At 39.0% G+C, this 18,151-nt stretch overlaps 1 protein-coding gene across 2 annotated transcripts; it reads left to right on the top strand.

Moving 5' to 3' along the window:
* The first annotated feature begins 6,347 nt into the window (after positions 1-6,347).
* Positions 6,348-17,645, top strand: LOC127432139 (leucine-rich repeat-containing protein 4B-like). Of its 2 annotated transcripts, XM_051682976.1 has the most exons (5): positions 6,348-6,681; positions 6,801-6,885; positions 9,559-9,681; positions 9,829-10,099; positions 10,969-17,645. In XM_051682976.1, exons 4-5 carry the CDS (start codon positions 9,857-9,859, stop codon positions 12,892-12,894), a joined length of 2,169 nt encoding a protein of 722 aa, XP_051538936.1. In that variant the 5' UTR covers positions 6,348-6,681; positions 6,801-6,885; positions 9,559-9,681; positions 9,829-9,856; the 3' UTR covers positions 12,895-17,645. The 2 variants fall into 2 exon arrangements, with proteins under 2 accessions (XP_051538936.1, XP_051538937.1); XM_051682977.1 differs by lacking the exon at positions 6,801-6,885.
* Positions 17,646-18,151: the final 506 nt, after the last annotated feature.

Here is an 18,151-nt window from a genome sequence, read left to right as displayed (position 1 = left end):
CAAAACTTTCGACCTACTCTTGTTGAATTCACATTGAGCTCAGTCTGATAATATGCATGGGTGAAATAAATAAAAAATATGACTGGAACTTAAGTTTACACAAATAAAATCATATTATTTAAATTGTAAAAGATACACAATATTATGCAAACTCCATATCAAACTAAAATGGTCTATTTCATCCTAAACTCCACAGGTACCAGGCCAGGGCTTCAGTATTAGTAGCAGAAGCACATCGCACTTCGGCGAGCCAGATACAGAGAACTCATTCACAACGCACAAACACAGTCCCCTACACACACACACACACACGTTGGTATTTGTGGTTTATGAAGACTCTCCATAGCCATAATGTATTTTATACTGTACAAACTATAGATTCTATCCCCTAACCCTAACCCTCACAAAAAACTGTCTGCAATTTTACATAAAAAAAAAAAAAAAAAACATTGTTTAGTATGTTTTTTAAGCCTTTTGGTTTATGAGAACACTTGAGGTGTTCTCATAAACCACGTTTATAGCATAATTTCATGTGTATAATCTAGAATAGTGCTAGTGAATAGTCCTCGTAAAGCATATACACCTGAACATACACACATATATACATTAAAACCAAACAACCGCCTCAGTGAGCTAAACATAATAGATACATGTATATGCACATAAAACACACAAAAACTGTGTGCATAATATAAACAGCTGCTCACGTTGACATTGTGAGGGCGTAAATCTAAAGTACGACAGCTGGTTAAAACATTGAAAATCATGACACCGTTCAAGTTTCAGCTTAAAAACCGAGAGGGAATGTGGGAGAGTTGTATTGTTTGTTTGTTTATATTTGTGTTTGTATGTATGAGTGTGTGTGTGTGTGTGTGTGTGTGTGTGTGTGTGTGTGTGTGTGTGTGTGTGTGTGTGTACGAAATGGAGTGAGGTGAGGGAAGACAGAATATCCTCTGCACCACTGTGTGACTGGATTCTTAATGGGAGGGGTGGTTGAGAGAGAGAGAGAGAGAGAGAGAGAGAGAGAGAGAGAGAGAGAGAGGTAGATGGCTTATCATTAAGTCATAATACATGGAGGACACTTGTGTGTGGGACGCAGACAGAGTTCAACACACAACCGAAGGCAAGATCAAATTGGAGCTAATAAAAACTAACTACCTGAAGCACATTCAGCATGTAGGCCAACCATCATGACATGCTCCATCTATTCAAGATGGACTGTTTATTTATTTACTCCTTTACATACCCCAAGTCCATATGTTGTCAATATGTCCATATGTTCAGTTCTAGTTTAGATATGAGCTGTCCATAATCTTTTCTTGTCATTACATGGGCACCTTTCAGAATATTACTTATCATACTGTATGTCATGATGTTTCCATGAAGAGAATCAGCTAAAGTGGGGGTTTATCCAAAGTGATTTCCAAATAAGAGTTGTATAACAGAATAATTAATAATTCATATAATTAATATTTAATTAATAGTAATGAATTAATAAAAGGCATAGATCCCAACCAAATATATATATATTTGGCTTGGGATCTATGCCTTTTTCACTCATTGATAATCGGAAGATTTTCCCGATGATTATCGATATAAAGAATATCATATATAAATTTGGCTGCTCGTGTTTTTCTTTTCAAACATATTTCTCATCACAACTTTGGTAATGAGTGAGCGGCAAGGTAAAATAAAGGGGGTCGCTCAAAGGACACGTCTGGTGGACGACATGGCGCATTCTAAATTTCGTAACAAGTATTTTCTACAAAGGTACGTGCACACCGCCAACGCTCGGCATCAAAATTCTGCAGCGCCATGGAGCTCAACTCGCATAGTTTTCCATTAAATTCAACCCAAATCATTATCAAAGGACTAAGATTATTTACTCTAGCCATCGCTGGATGATCTATTGTTTATTTCTCTCATATAACCTACACAATGTATTTTCAGTTACAAGTATGTCTTTTTGTGGTTTGACAGCTTGAATGAAAGACATATTCAAGGCCATATACAGAGAAATTGCACAATAAACATTGCCATTTCTAATTGTTCATTTTGCGCAGTTACACCAGTTTCACTAACCTGCAAACTCGATGTCATTTTGTTTAATCTTGAAATACAAAATCCTTCATAACTTTGGACTACTTTCTGCATCAGCTCATCCTCGGTAACATATGTTACCGATGCTTTTCCTACCTGTGACCCAGCTTCCGTAAATGTTATATCATGTATGCAATTACGCCAGACTGTTATACAGAAGGCCAATTGACTGAATTGGAAAGCACAGAAATTTTGCTTCTAATGTCGGCAAATTTGTATATATCGATAACTCAAAATATATTGATAAAATAAAGTTCCGATCAATAATCGATACATATATATATACACTATATGGACAAAAGTATTGGGACACCTACACATTACACCTACAGGGCTTTTATGACATCCCATTCTAAATCCATAGCCATTAATATCGAGTTGGTCCCTCCTTTGCAGCTATAACAGCTGTGCAGGCCAGTCAAGTTCTTCCACTCCAAACTCATCCAACCATGCCTTTACGGACCTTGTTTTGTGCACTGGGGCACAGTCATGCTGGAACAGAAAAGGGCCTTCCCCAAACTGTTTCCACAAAGTTGGAAGCATAGAATTTTCCAAAATGTCTTGGTAAGCTGGGGCATTAACATTTCGGAAAATTCTATGCTTCCAACTTTGTGGAAACAGTTTGGGGAAGGCCCTTTTCTGTTCCAGCATGACTGTGCCCCAGTGCACAAAACAAGGTCCATAAAGGCATGGTTGGATGAGTTTGGTGTGGAAGAACTTGACTGGCCTGCACAAAACCCTGACCTCAACCCTATCAAACACCTTTGGGATGAACTAGAACAGAGATTGCGAGCCAGGCCCTCTCGTCCAACATCAGTGTCTGACCTCACAAATGCTCTTCTGGAAGAATGGGCAAAAATTCCAACAGACACACTCCAAAATCTTGTAGAAAGCCTTCCCAGAAGAGTGGAAGCTGTTATAGCTGCAAAGGGGGGACCAACTCGATATTAATGGCTATGGATTTAGAATGGGATGTCATAAAAGCTCCTGTAGGTGTAATGTGTAGGTGTCCCAATACTTTTGTCCATATAGTGTATGTATGTATGTATAGTTATAGTTCATAAATTTAGCAGACATTTTTTATACAAAGCGACTTACAAATGACAGTTATATAACAGAATACAATCAGTTACTATTTATTATTAGCTAGTAATGGTTTGTATATTAAAAGAGAATTATGTCCTAGAGTACTTGACTCTGATTAGTTAATTACCATTCTGAGGTCAAATGTTTTTTTTATATAATGATCAATCTCCTACACTGTATTATACTGTGTTTTATGTCTCTCATATTACCCTGCACTCTTCTTGCATGATAAAATTGTGACCTCAAATCAATATTTCATGCTATTCATTTAGTTATTTGGTAAGTGGCATGTAATAAGTGGGGTAATGTACAGTCAGCCATTCATTATGTAAGAAATAAATGATGATGGACCATTGAATTATTGAAAAATAATGCACATCCTGAGGTGATGATGCGGTCATGACGCAGCCATTGACCTTTAGCGTGGGAAAAATGTTCCCTCATTTTGCCATTCTACCCAGGTTGGGAAGTAGTTTGTGGGGGTCTCAAGGAAAATTTAGAGGGCCATTTGATATATTACCATTTCAGCTTAATAGACATATTTATCTTCAGGTTTATACATCTAACATTACTCAGATACTGGGTAGAAAGAGATACACTGTCAACTTAGTACAATGTGGGCTAAACATTTTCCAGATAAAATTGTATTTATTTATTTTGCATTTACATTTATTCATTTGGCAGACGCTTTTATCCGAAGTGACTTACAAAAGAGGAATAATACATAATAAGCGATTCCTCTGAAGGAGAAAGTGCTGCATTACAAAGTTTCACTAGCATCAGAATAGTAGTATCCAAGACAGATTAGAGTGCAACAATATATACAGGTGCATCTCAATAAATTAGAATGTTGTGGAAAAGTTCATTTATTTCAGTAATTCAACTCAAATTGTGAAACTCGTGTATTAAATTAATTCAATGCACACAGACTGAAGTAGTTTAAGTCTTTGGTTCTTTTAATTGTGATGATTGTGGCTCACATTTAACAAAAACCCACCAATTCACTATCTCAAAAAATTAGAATACATCATAAGACCAATAAAAATAAACATTTTTAGTGAATTGTTGGCCTTCTGGAAAGTATGTTCATTTACTGTATATGTACTCAATACTTGGTAGGGGCTCCTTTTGCTTTAATTACTGCCTCAATTCGGCGTGGCATGGAGGTGATCAGTTTGTGGCACTGCTGAGGTGGTATGGAAGCCCAGGTTTCTTTGACAGTGGCCTTCAGCTCATCTGCATTTTTTGGTCTCTTGTTTCTCATTTTCCTCTTGACAATACCCCATAGATTCTCTATGGGGTTCAGGTCTGGTGAGTTTGCTGGCCAGTCAAGTACACCAACACCATGGTCATTTAACCAACTTTTGGTGCTTTTGGCAGTGTGGGCAGGTGCCAAATCCTGCTGGAAAATGAAATCAGCATCTTTAAAAAGCTGGTCAGCAGAAGGAAGCATGAAGTGCTCCAAAATTTCTTGGTAAACGGGTGCAGTGACTTTGGTTTTCAAAACACACAATGGACCAGCACCAGCAGATGACATTGCACCCCAAATCATCACAGACTGTGGAAACTTAACACTGGACTTCAAGCAACTTGGGCTATGAGCTTCTCCACCCTTCCTCCAGACTCTAGGACCTTGGTTTCCAAATGAAATACAAAACTTGCTCTCATCTGAAAAGAGGACTTTGGAACACTGGGCAACAGTCCAGTTCTTCTTCTCCTTAGCCCAGGTAAGACGCCTCTGACGTTGTCTGTGGTTCAGGAGTGGCTTAACAAGAGGAATACGACAACTGTAGCCAAATTCCTTGACACGTCTGTGTGTGGTGGCTCTTGATGCCTTGACCCCAGCCTCAGTCCATTCCTTGTGAAGTTCACCCAAATTCTTGAATCGATTTTGCTTGACAATCCTCATAAGGCAGCGGTTCTCTCGGTTGGTTGTGCATCTTTTTCTTCCACACTTTTTCCTTCCACTCAACTTTCTGTTAACATGCTTGGATACAGCACTCTGTGAACAGCCAGCTTCTTTGGCAATGAATGTTTGTGGCTTACCCTCCTTGTGAAGGGTGTCAATGATTGTCTTCTGGACAACTGTCAGATCAGCAGTCTTCCCCATGATTGTGTAGCCTAGTGAACCAAACTGAGAGACCATTTTGAAGGCTCAGGAAACCTTTGCAGGTGTTTTGAGTTGAATTACTGAAATAAATGAACTTTGTATATATTTGTATTTTTTTTGAGTCTGCTTCACGGATGGATTTGGGATGGTCATTCCACCAATGTGGTACAGTGAAAACGAAAGTCCGGGAAAGTGTTTTGGTGCCTCTTTGTGTTGGTTTAACAAGGCGCCGCTCATTAGCTGACCACAGGCTTCTGGTGGAAGCGTAGCTCTACAGAAATTATTTTAGGTATGCTGGAGCAAACCCAGACTTTTGGCTTTGATAACAACATAAAAGCCAGTTATTTAAAGCATATTTATAATATTACACTTAAAAATCGGGAATCCCCCTGTTTTAGACTATCCAGTGCACTAGTCTGAAAACCTAGGATTCAAAATTCAATTTAAACCTGGAAATAAACGAGATTAGTTCAGAAACGTTTAAATCAAAGAAAAGAGACGTATTTCTAATCAGTCAATAAGCAACTGTGTGACATAAATCATGTTAGCTCCTTTGTTCCGATGGACTGATCATCAGGTTTTGCACAAACTTATGGAGTCATTAAAAGCAAAAGCTGACATTCGCCTACCAAATAGGCTACTAAGACGTTCTGAAATCCATGTTAATTTCTCAGTTCAACTTTTCACTCAAATTGTTATGACTGTAATATAATTTGTAATGATTTTCCTTTTCTTTTAAATGAGACAAATGCACAATAGAAGCATTTTCACTAGTGGTCTGAGACAATTGGACGCCACTGTACATTTTTACAATGCTTTGTAACCCGAAGGATCCGACAGTTGTCCTATACAACCCCAGAACATTAAACAGGAGTGAATGTGGTTCAATGGATGTGTGGAAAAGCAGATCAATGCGAACTGGCTACAGCAGGTGTGTTTAGTAGCTGCATGTCTCTTCAGCTGGCCGCTGTATTCAGGAGCGACACTACGGACTTTACGTAAGATCTGCTGTTACGCTGGGTGCAGCATCCGTCACTCTGTACGGCCACGACGCAGATGAGCTGCCTGCATATACCAGAGACAAAACGCGTGGATACATTTTTACACATGAAAAACTGGATAAAAGAATCGCACTCGATTTTTACAGTTTACAGCGATCGCATCGTTTCTTTCCCCCCAGTTAACTGTATCCGTTAAGCATAGATTCGCAGTTATTCGCCGTCTCCGCGCGCCGCTTACGCGCTCCGGATCTGTGGCAGAGCGGCGCGCGCGCGTGATAGAGACGGAATCAATTGAACGGACGAGAAAAACGAAGAGCGGAGGAAATATATATATATATATATATATTAGAAAGAAGATCCATCGGCGCAAGGACAAAAGAAAAGGTGAGATTTCTCACATGCATTGTCTCGCATGCGTCGAATAATGATGAATGCACGTAATGAATAGGTCCGTATATAATTGCATTTTGTAAGATTGACATGGCATTGATTTGGTTGTATAGAGGTTGCCACATGGTTATGATCTTCAACATGCATCTTTAGAAGAAGATGATCTGGAGAACATCATGGGCGCATAAGAGGAGAACGGTAACATCCTTCGTTTTCTCATTCTGCATTCATTTCACGCATTTCTTTTTATTGTTTATTTATTTATTCCGTTTATTTATCGATTTATCTTGGTATAAGGCGTTTGCGGTTTTGGGTTTTCTTTATTATTAGTAGTAGTAGTAGTAGTAGTTTATTGGAGAAATCTGTGCGACTCTTGGTGATGTAAATGATGGCTTGGCTTGATCATTTGCATTTTTCCTTTCTCCTTATCAGTGAATTACACATACAGACCCCGTGTGCCATTTTGTTGCGCGTCTTCGTGTGTGCGTGTGTGCGCGCGCGTGTCGGGGCCTCACTTGTGCATTTCACGCGCGTACGAAGGGATCCGTTTAGAAGACGCCGCAGTCACTAACGCAGTCAAATGCACATGCTCCGGTTTTCGGTCATATAAGACCCATTGCAGTCCATATGATGATGCAAATTATGTCTAAGATGTTGTATTATGTAAAGGTTAATTAAGAGTCTATAAAATATCGTATGCCTTCTATATCGGCTCGGCTTTATTGGCCGGTGGGTTTTAACGGAGCCTTAGTGCAAACAGAGCACCGCCACCCAACCGGATTCCAACACCCAGCATCTGCAAATCAATTTAGCGTTGTCATGGTTACAGTGAAGCTGCACCACCGCACCTGTGACACACGCACACATACACACACACACAAACACGCACACACACTGCGTGTGATGGACAAGGATGCTAGAGTCAAATTAGTACTTTGATATTTTAGTTCACATTGTTTTATTAAAACTGTGTTTTGCATTTTGTATATACTGTATAAGATATTATATTTGGTATGTAGTAGTTTAAAATACATATGCATACAATTTGTATATATCAAAAATGAAAGTTAAGCATTGTATTAAGGTTTTTAGTTCTTTGTTGTAATATTTTAACCTACATATTGCCATGAAAAGAGCCACTGAAGTTGGCATAGCATTAAAAATAAATAAATAAATAAATACACAATTTAAAATGTAAGACAACCATGATTTTTAGTTTGAGGCCGTTGATAATTCTCAGTTCAGTTCTGGCAAATTTTTGTCGAACTTAGTAAAAAAATATTACGTTATAAGCATGCATAAAAATATAAGCACTGAAAACAGCTAAGGGTCCATTGGTTATATAGAAGGTTAAGACTGCAGTTTAGTGTGTTAATGCCCAAATCATTATTGTGTTTTGATTCTTTCTTTTTTGTTATCCTATGTTTGGAATTATTAAAAGTGCTGTAAGCGATTTTAGCCATTCTAGAATATCGGCAAAATAGCGCCCTCTACTGACAACTGTTATGAACAACATGGCATAAAAATGGCATTAAGCCTCAATAATTCGCTGCAACTACAATAATATGAGAACGTGCAAAATGACTGACAGGCAGAAAGCGTCATTGTCTGCAGAAACATTTTTGTTTGCTGTTTACAGAGTCTAGAGCTGTCACAGAGACCGGTGAGATATTTCACGATACTTATTTCATTAATATCTTTCAGGGAGTACTAAAATAATTTGCATACCTTTCCAATAAAAAGTATTCAGAAGTATGTTTGTGTGGGGGATGGTACATTTGCTATTGAAATGATTATACATTTTGTATTGAACATAAAGTTTGTGTTCAATACAGGTTAAGCTCAATCGACAGAAATTATTTCGACTCGTACCTCCTTTTCTAACAAAAAGCAAAAATAGCATTCACAGTGAGGTGGTTGCAATGGAAGTGAATGCGGTAAATTTTTGGAGGGTTTTAAGGCAGAAATGTGAAGCTTATAATTTTATTAAAGCACTTACAATAATTCTTCTGTTATAACTTGAGCTGTGAAGTTGTTTAAATCAACATTTGAGGGTTTAAGGCATTACATCGTTATTACAACGAAGTTGTAAAATTGGATGTAACTTTACACAGATGCAGTTAGTAAGTGATGTTATCACACTAAAATTATGTTAACACGCATATTGTTTTTGTCTTGTGGCTATACTTTTGAAACAGTGAGTGTTTTAACGTTTACAGATTGGCCTCATTGACTTCCATTGTAAGTGCCTCACTGGAACCCAGATTTTTGCTTTTTTAAAGAAAAAGAAGGACGAATCGAAATGAATTTTTGTGGTAATCAAAATTATGCCACAAATGCTGTTAATTACGCTTAACACGGAATATTCCTTTAACAATCAGTGCTACATTGCACTACCTGTTATATTTGGCTTCTGGTGTTTGTGATGGCCAGATAAATACAGGTCTGGACAATTATTGTGTATAGGTGAAAAAAAGATGAGTACACCATTGTATGTTAAATAGGAACTATTGGCAAGCTACTCAAGGTTTAAAACCATGATTTTGCCGTAAGAGTTAAAGTAAAAGGTATATTTGCACATTACTCATCTGCACTATTTTACTATTGCATAAATATAGTACAGATGAAATAGTCCAAATGGGAAATGTGCAAACAGAGAAGATGAAACTGAAGTGTAATGAACTGCAATTACAGTAAACAATAGAATAGAGGTCATTGCTTTAAGTTGCACAGGTCACAGTTTTCAATTGCTGATATACTGGCCATCACACCCTTAGCTATATGAAATACGATAGGCGATATATACATATATGCAGTTTTTGACCTCTCTCGTCCTATCTCACATTCCCCCTCCCTTCTGTTTTTATCCAGTAAGCAAGGCCAGTGCTGACTGAGATGTTTCTGGTGGAAAGCAGAAGACTCCCGTAGCAGCATCCAGCACTGTTAACAACTGTGTGGAGTACACTTTGATGCCACAACTTGATTTCATAGCAAGTTAGTCATAAAAAAAAGTTCCTCTCTTTGTTGTGTTGTGGATGTTGTTACAGAAATGACACATATTACATATTTTTAATTTTCTATGAAGTAAACATTTAAGATGTTTCGGTGAGTTTAAGTGCCTACTATTTGTCTGTTTTTTAGGAAAGGGGCAGGACATGACTCAGTTGCCATGCAGGCTGCTATGGTAACAGGCCTCTTCAGCCCCTCCCCTCTTGTCTGGTTGGTCCAGCTGTTGTTGTGGCCACACCTCCTTGGATCTAGACTTGCCGAGGCCAGTCCAGCCTGCCCTGCTCCCTGTAGCTGTTCCAATCAAGCCAGTCGAGTGATCTGTACCAGAAAAGGCATAAATGAAGTTCCACCAAGTATCTCGTCTAATACTAGATACCTCAACCTGCAGGAGAACTCCATACAGGTAACCTGCCCTTTATCCGAAACAGATCTAAACTCTGTGTAAACAAAATTTCTCCCAAGTACTGAACATGAGAACTGAATCTTCCTTTTCAGAAACTACTGCCAAAATTAGCTACATATGAAAATTACCATGCTAGATCAAAGAAATACAGAAAAATGCTTGTAAAGCTCATGTTCCCAGAGTATTTTGCAACACTAAAGTGCTTTTGAAATACTATAATTTTAAAGCCATAATTGATGAAGAAAAAAATAACATGAAAACGTTTCCAACAATAAGATGTTAGAAACTTTAGGAGAATGTAAAATGGTCACATTATTTCTTAGAACAGATTGTGGGAAGTTACGCAACTAAAAAAAGAATACTTGTTTTTTAGTATGATGTGTTCAAATGTTAACTATTAAAGTTCTGTGTAATTTCTAATATTGACAGTATTCATTTAATTGAAATAATTATTTTAGCATATTGCTATCTCTAATAATCATACGCAGTAACAACAAATGGTTAAGTATGTTCTCAAGGCCACAATAACAGTAGGTGGAACAGATTAACACTGTGAAAAAACCTTTTCTGCTCAACTCTAGTGTTTATGGATGGACAGATAGATAAATGGGTTAGATTAAATAATACATCAAAAGATTTTGGCGAGCACCCACCAAGTAACAAATTAATCATGGCTGACTGTGACAAGTGTATTTCTACAATGGCATCGGAAACCGAAATCTAATGCTTTTGCATGATGCTGCATCCATGCCGCTAAGTGGCAGTATAAGTCAAAGATTGGCTGGCACAGCATTAGCATAAAGTTACTAAGTGTACTTTTAAATACTGTTTTTATAATCTGGTATATTTTTTTCTCTCTTGTTCTACAGGTGATTAGGTCAGACACCTTCAAGCACCTAAGTCACCTGGAAATTTTGCAGTTGTCTAAGAACCAGATTCGTCAGATCGAGGTGGGAGCGTTTAATGGCCTTCCCAATCTTATCACCCTGGAGCTGTTTGACAACAGACTACCACTGGTTCCGTCCCAGGCATTCGAGTACCTGAGCAAACTACGTGAACTCTGGCTGAGAAACAACCCCATAGAGACACTCCCAGCGTACGCCTTCCACCGTGTACCGTCACTACGGCGGCTAGACCTCGGTGAGTTGCGCAAACTCAGCTTCATCTCAGAGGCCGCATTTGAAGGTCTGGTGAACCTACGTTTCCTGAATCTGGGCATGTGTGGGCTGAAGGACGTACCTAACTTGACTCCCCTTGTGAGATTAGAGGAACTAGAGCTGTCAGGCAACCAGCTGGGCGTTGTGCGGCCCGGATCATTTCAGGGTCTTGTGTCCCTACGTAAACTGTGGCTCATGCACTCTCGGATCTCTGTCATCGAACGGAACGCCTTTGATGACCTTAAGAACCTGGAGGAGCTCAATCTATCTCATAACTCTTTGCACTCATTGCCCCACGATCTGTTCACACCTCTGCAGCAGTTAGAACGTGTCCACCTGAACCACAACCCTTGGGTCTGCAACTGTGATGTACTGTGGTTGAGCTGGTGGCTGAAAGAAACCGTGCCCGATAACTCCACTTGTTGTGCACGTTGTCATGCCCCTCCTGGCACTAAGGGCAGGTACATTGGAGACCTTGACCAGCGAGACTTCACCTGCTACGCACCTGTGATTGTGGAACCGCCAACTGACCTCAATGTGACAGAAGGAATGGCGGCCGAGCTGAAATGCCGCACCGGGACATCCATGACTTCTGTTAATTGGCTGACCCCCAATGGAACCTTGATGACTCATGGTGCATACAAGGTCAGAATCTCTGTCCTGCATGATGGAACCCTGAATTTCACCAATGTGACAATGCAAGACACAGGTCCATATACCTGTATGGTAACCAACTCGGCTGGCAACACCACAGCAACCGCTGTGTTGAACGTCTCAGCACCTGACCTAGGCAACGGCTACAGCTACTTCACTACTGTTACTGTTGAAACTCTAGAGACGGGGCAAGATGTACACAATTCGGCACGGCAGTTTGTCAACGAGACCTTTATTAGTTTTCCAGGACCAACAGCCTCATCTGCCTCAGTGGGTCCTACTGGCTCAATGATGTCCTCCTTACCACCACGAACTACTCGTGCACCTGATCGCCCTTTCACGGTCTCCATCACGGATGTCGCCAACCTGTCGGGACTTGAGGATGTAATGAAAACGACCAAGATCATCATTGGCTGCTTCGTGGCCATCACCTTCATGGCGGCCGTGATGCTGGTTGTCTTCTACAAGCTTCGCAAACAGCACCAGTTGCACAAACATCACGGCCCGGCAAGAGCCATTGAGATCATCAACGTTGAAGATGAGATCGGATCTGGTGGAGCTAGTGGAATCACAGGAGGTACCGTCCATACAGGGGCAGGAACAGGAGGAGGGGGGCAGAGTCCAAGGATCCATGACCCTGAGATCATGACCCTGCCAAGTGTAGGGCAAACAGAGCACCTAAACCACTACTACAAAGCGCATCACTTCAACAACAACGTCCTGGGGTTGAACATGGGCACTGGGATGCTGAACAACAAACCCAACCCTTCTTCCCAGAATCAGGCTTCAACCATGAAATTGGTGACAGCGTCCGGTGACAACTCCAACCTTGGATCAACCTCACCTCCCTTGCCAATTCCCATCCCCATGGCGATGACCTTCCATGGAACCCTGAAAGGCCTTAGTCATGTCCCCAATATGCAGACTGAACCACTGTTGCTATCGAATGGCTCCAAGGAGAGTGTCCAGGAGACCCAGATCTGATTACTTACTGACACGTGTACACTTGGGAAGTGAAGCAGACTGGTTTTCACACCAGTGTGACTGTCAAATGCTGAAGTCATCAGCCTTTGACATCATGGAACTCCTTTCCAACAGATTCTATGGAATATTCTTTTCAGATGAACAAAAAGACAAGCTTTTGCTGATGAGGTGGACATGATGGCGCTATTGAGTACATACGTATCAAAGCAAGCATCCTTTTTTGCAGTTCCTATGAGTTGTGTCCGCGTATTAAAATATAGTCTATATTAAAGTAGTGTAATTACATAAGTGTTGGTTTTCCACAGCCCAGCGACACCGATTACACACTCACGCCACTGTACAGCAGCTAACAGACCTGTATAAAAGCATACACACATTTACACTTACCACAGGTTGACATCATTATTCATCTTATTCACCTCAGTAGGTAGTGTACCTGTGTGTGTGTGTGTGGGTGTGGAAGGGACATTATAAACTCAGAAATAAAGACTTAAACTGCTGTGATCCAGAACACGTTCACTTTGCATCATGACGACATTCTGAATCTAGCACAAGTAAGGATCCGTTCATAAGCTCGTATTCAGAACATAAAAAAAAAACCCGCCAATTTCAGGGTGACGTTCACTTTCATAATATGTAGAGGAGAGGAAAGAGAAAAGATGCCTTTTCTTGTGAACAATAAGAGTTATGTGCAACATGTCCTTTGGCTGCTGTTTCACACTGTCTAGAGTTAAGGTACCATAGTAGGTACCTCCCAACTAGCTGCCCTAGAGCAAATCTCTGTGCATTTCTACGTTTGGAGAGATTGTGAGTATCATATTTCTGTCTTTTTTGCCTGTCAGTGCTGATTAAAAGAGGAACAGCACTGTGTAAGGGCTATTTCACTGGCATTGGATGATATTTGATGTGTAGAGTGTCGCAGAATTTTTCTGGACTAAAAGTCAACGTAAGACCCTGTTCGCAACCCAAATTACTAACGTTATCAGCCATATTCTCAAGTGAAACAGGATATACAATGAGAACAAAATGTAGGGCGGGACTTGATTTCATCCAACAGGAATTGGTTGGATCGTTAAAAGTGGACGTTCCATAACGGGGATTTGTAGGGATTTGTGACATCAGCCGAAAAGGAAAGTTGTTTTAGGGGAAGTTTTAAAATGACATTTTACGACATTCATTGACATCAGTTTTGATTTCATGTTGACTTAAGCTGTATTAAAGCTTTCAAATATGCTGTGAAATACAGCGCAGTACTCGCTTGTCGTAACTGAATGGGGCAGAATTTTGCAGTCATGGGAAAATTTTAGATTTTTAAAAGTGCGAGAGTGAAAGATATATTGTCCAATTTTTTCTGATGAAAAAGATTTTGCAATATGACATGTAATCTAATGTAAAGATTTTCAAGAATACAGTTTATAGACTAGGGACAAGGGACTGCTTCAGCATCAGGGTATAGGGAATTTGGAATTACCTCTCTTGGGCAACTTAAAACATAATGTTAGCCATTCAATTGAGGGAACTTGCAAGTCTCATTTTTGAAGAATATTTGCTTTGAAAAGATCTGCAAACAGGTCCTTTGCGGGAGCCATAAAACAACTTCGAAAAATCACTGCTGACTACGTAAAACGTTATATTGATCAAGTTTTTCATCCTTGAATGGCTTTGAAGTTGTATATTAACAATGTGCAATGTGCCATTAACTGAAGTAGAGTACACATGCGTGTATCATTGTAATTGCTGCATTAAACTTTATCCAATTTTTAATTTCCAGTTCATCACTATCTTTTGTTGTTAAAACTGATTCATCCTTTTAAAAATCTGCTTCCTTATTAATTATTCTAATTTAAGACACTTGTTTGGTTGAAGTGCTACACACAGGTCAGTAACCAGAGGACATTAGCTCTTTAAATCAGTCACTCAAATGTATGCCTGCTGTTCTTCAAAATGGAATTATAAGATGAATAGTTTTTTTCTATTTTGTTTATTGCTTTCCATATTTTTCCCTACAGTATGAAAGCTGATCGTGTTTGAATATCCAGTGTGGTTGCTTAGCAACAACATCATTGCCAGGAAAAGCTCTTAAAAGCTTATTGTAGCACCTGACCCTCATCTGCTGATGCGGAACATAGGTTGATCATACAGTAATTACGTCAACATAACATAAGTAAAAGGTTAGTTAATGTGAGGAACATGTTTTGCTGCCTCGCTTTGTGTCCTCAACACCAAAAAAACCGTACAGACGAAATTGAAACACTCACAGGTGCATGTGTGTGTACACCCTTACAAAAAATCAAAACGTGCTGCAAACTTGCTGCAAATTTGCAGCTCATTCTTTTCACATGCAAATGGAGTTTTGATTCGCCGCAAATGTTTGCCAGAAGTTTGCAGCTCTTCACCAGTAGTAGCGAACCTCTGGCAAACCTTTGGCAACAATGGACAATTTGCCGCAAGTTTGCCGCAAAGCTAATTTGCATGTGAAAATGATCAGTGGCGAATTTGTGGGAAGTGTGCAGCAAATTTGCCATGAACCATCGATTTTCGTAAAGGTAAAGATTTGAAAAAATGAGACGATCTCATAGTGAACTAATACATAGAGTATGCAGTATGAGGCTGGCATATTTGTGTTCATCCCCCTTCCATAAAGTGGTTTAAAAAATCAGCTTTAAGCATTTCATCTTTAAACAAGTGCCATCAAATATTATAGTCAGTGACAAAATGTTTCAAAGAGCATGCCCATTTCACTCCACCAAGTGCTATATAAACAGCCAGTTACCTCAATACTTCCTCAAATCCTTCCAAAATTCCTCCTTTTCTTATTTCTCTTCTGTTAAGGGCCCTTTTAAAAAAAAATAGCCAATTTAACCTTTTGTTTATGTTCCATGCAACCATCTTTACCATGATTAGCCACTTGCTAATGCTAATCAGAGTCGGTTGGTATTAGCAGATGGCTTCAAAGTTAACAGATGTAGACTAAAGCTCCAGAATTAAAAACTTAAATCGAGTCTATAGAGTCTGAAATTCGAGTTACAAACAGATGTTATAGAGAGCAAGTTATCTCTTTTATCCCACCTGAGAAGACCGGCATAGACCAGTTTGAATTTTCATGCTGCTTAAGAAGCCTGTTGGGGACACACCAGGATCCCCCTGCCAGGATCCCCCACCAGGTATTGCTATTGTATAAACATTAAAGAGATAGTTCACCTAAAAATAAAAAATTCTGAATTTCTGAAATGTACATTCCCTCTTGTTGTTCCAAACCCTTTTGTTGTTGATTGTTTCATGGAAGAAACAAAGTCATATGGGTGAATTACTGATGACAGAATTTTCATTTTTAGGTGTACCATCCCTTTAACCTGCTCTGATCCTTACCCGATATCTTTTACTGACAAGATCGCCAGTTTGTGAACCAGTATGTTTGTATAGCAGCAGGTTGTTCCTCTCCTCTATGCACATGACCTCTTGTTGCATTGGCATATAAGTGACAGTTTCTCTCAATCTTGCCTCATATCAGAAAGCTTTACTAAGCTGCTTTGATTAGCTGTGAGTTGGTGAAGACGTTGGGGTTGAGACCAGTGCTGCTGTGTATTTTAATACAAGCAAGGAAGCGGTCTCTGTATCAGCACAGAAAGATTATATTATGGACTGTGAAGCAGTTATCGCTATAGTCTTTTAATGTTGTGGGGGTCTCTCACTCTGCCTCTCTCTGTCACATTCTGACCGTGCATTCATATATTGTCATGTATATAATCTAAAGATGTAAATATTCTCTATTTTTTGACTTACCATTTGCTGAACAGGATTTGAAACAGAAAGAAGCTTTTTGGAAACTCTGCATCACTGTTTCTGCTTCTCTTTATACTAAACTCACGAAAGCATGTCCAGGTCAAATTTCACCCCAAAATCAAAAGAGAAAAAATAGATCATATTTTAGGATTTACGAAACATAATTTGCATAATGAAAAAAAAAAACCGCAAAATTATTTTCATGACAATTAAGCACATTTTGCAACAAATTTCTTATTGCTCTAATGCATCTGACTATTTTACTTATGAGTATTTTTGTAATTATTCTCAATGGTGATTCTCATAACTGTAATACAACAGTATTTTTATTTATTTTTAAATCAGCTTAAATGAAAGGTACAACAAATATTAAAGTCATATATGAGTACTTTACAATTTAAAAAACATCACATTTTGTTTGCATTACTGCAATGAAATTGAGATGTTTTTGCATTACTGTAATTAGAATTTGGGGTTTTAATGTGCTTATTGTCATACAATATTATGTCACAATGCAAAAAATCGTAAAAATGTTCCTAAAATGGGCTTTAATTTCTTATGCAAAATATAATTTTAATTTTGGGATTAAATATGACCTGGAAATTATCTTGGGATTTGAGGTTCGTGAGATTTACTCTCAAACTATCTCTCAGAAAGACACAATCCTCAAAAAAGAAAAAGATACTACTGAAAGTTCATCACGTTTTGAATTTTTAAAAGTAAAATTAACACTGATATCAGCTCTGTTTCATTTAGCTTTGTTCCTTATTTGTTTACCTATTTATTTGTACTGAGTATTTTTTGTTTGTTTTGTTTTATATGTTAATGCTATGTGGTTCGGCTGTGGAGAGCTGGTTGATTGGCTATCAGTTCCGGGTCAAAGGTTGTGGCAAATGCTTAACTGTGCGTGTGAGCCTCTGCACTATGCCATTCGCTACACAGACGGTCTTTACCAATAAAACATTGACTATTTGGCTTTAGAACCCTGCCTTTGTGTGTTTGTGCACAACTTCGTTTAAAGGTGCTGTAAGCAATTTTTCGAAACAGGTGACGTGAGAAATCACACCTTTCTCTTTGACGGGAGAAGATCTTGCAAAAAAAGAGTCACGGAGCAGCCCACACTTCGTAGCCAATCAGAAACACTCTCTGCCTGTCAATAATTTTGCATGTTCTGGCTGGCTGACATTGGGTTTGTTGCCATGTCTTCGGAAGGCGGAGTTTTGGAGAGAGGGTGTGGTCTAATTCTGTGTTTAAGTCTGGCAGAAGTTAGCAAAATGGAAATCCATTCATATCTCTCTTTCAGATGAATAAGTATTTTAAAACAGTGCCACCATTTAGATAACTGGTTAAAATCTGGTTTTCCGTCACAGTCTAGACTTTACATTGAACATCAAGTGGCGAGCCGACACAGTACCAAACTAATTTATCTTACAAAAGTAAACAAAAATGGCATTAAATACAAACACTGCAATGT

The sequence above is a fragment of the Myxocyprinus asiaticus genome, chromosome 41, assembly GCF_019703515.2.
Source record: "Myxocyprinus asiaticus isolate MX2 ecotype Aquarium Trade chromosome 41, UBuf_Myxa_2, whole genome shotgun sequence".
NCBI lineage: Eukaryota > Metazoa > Chordata > Actinopteri > Cypriniformes > Catostomidae > Myxocyprinus > Myxocyprinus asiaticus.
The sequence above is the reverse complement of the archived record's forward strand: the minus strand, read 5'-3'. Positions and strand labels throughout refer to the sequence as shown.

Coding starts and splice junctions, on each gene's coding strand:
- LOC127432139 (XM_051682977.1), top strand. CDS start 9,857: ATGCAGGCTGCTATGGTAACAGGCCTCTTCAGCCCCTCCCCTCTTGTC. Junction 10,100..10,968: donor TGCAGGAGAACTCCATACAG/GTAACCTGCCCT, acceptor CTTGTTCTACAG/GTGATTAGGTCAGACACCTT.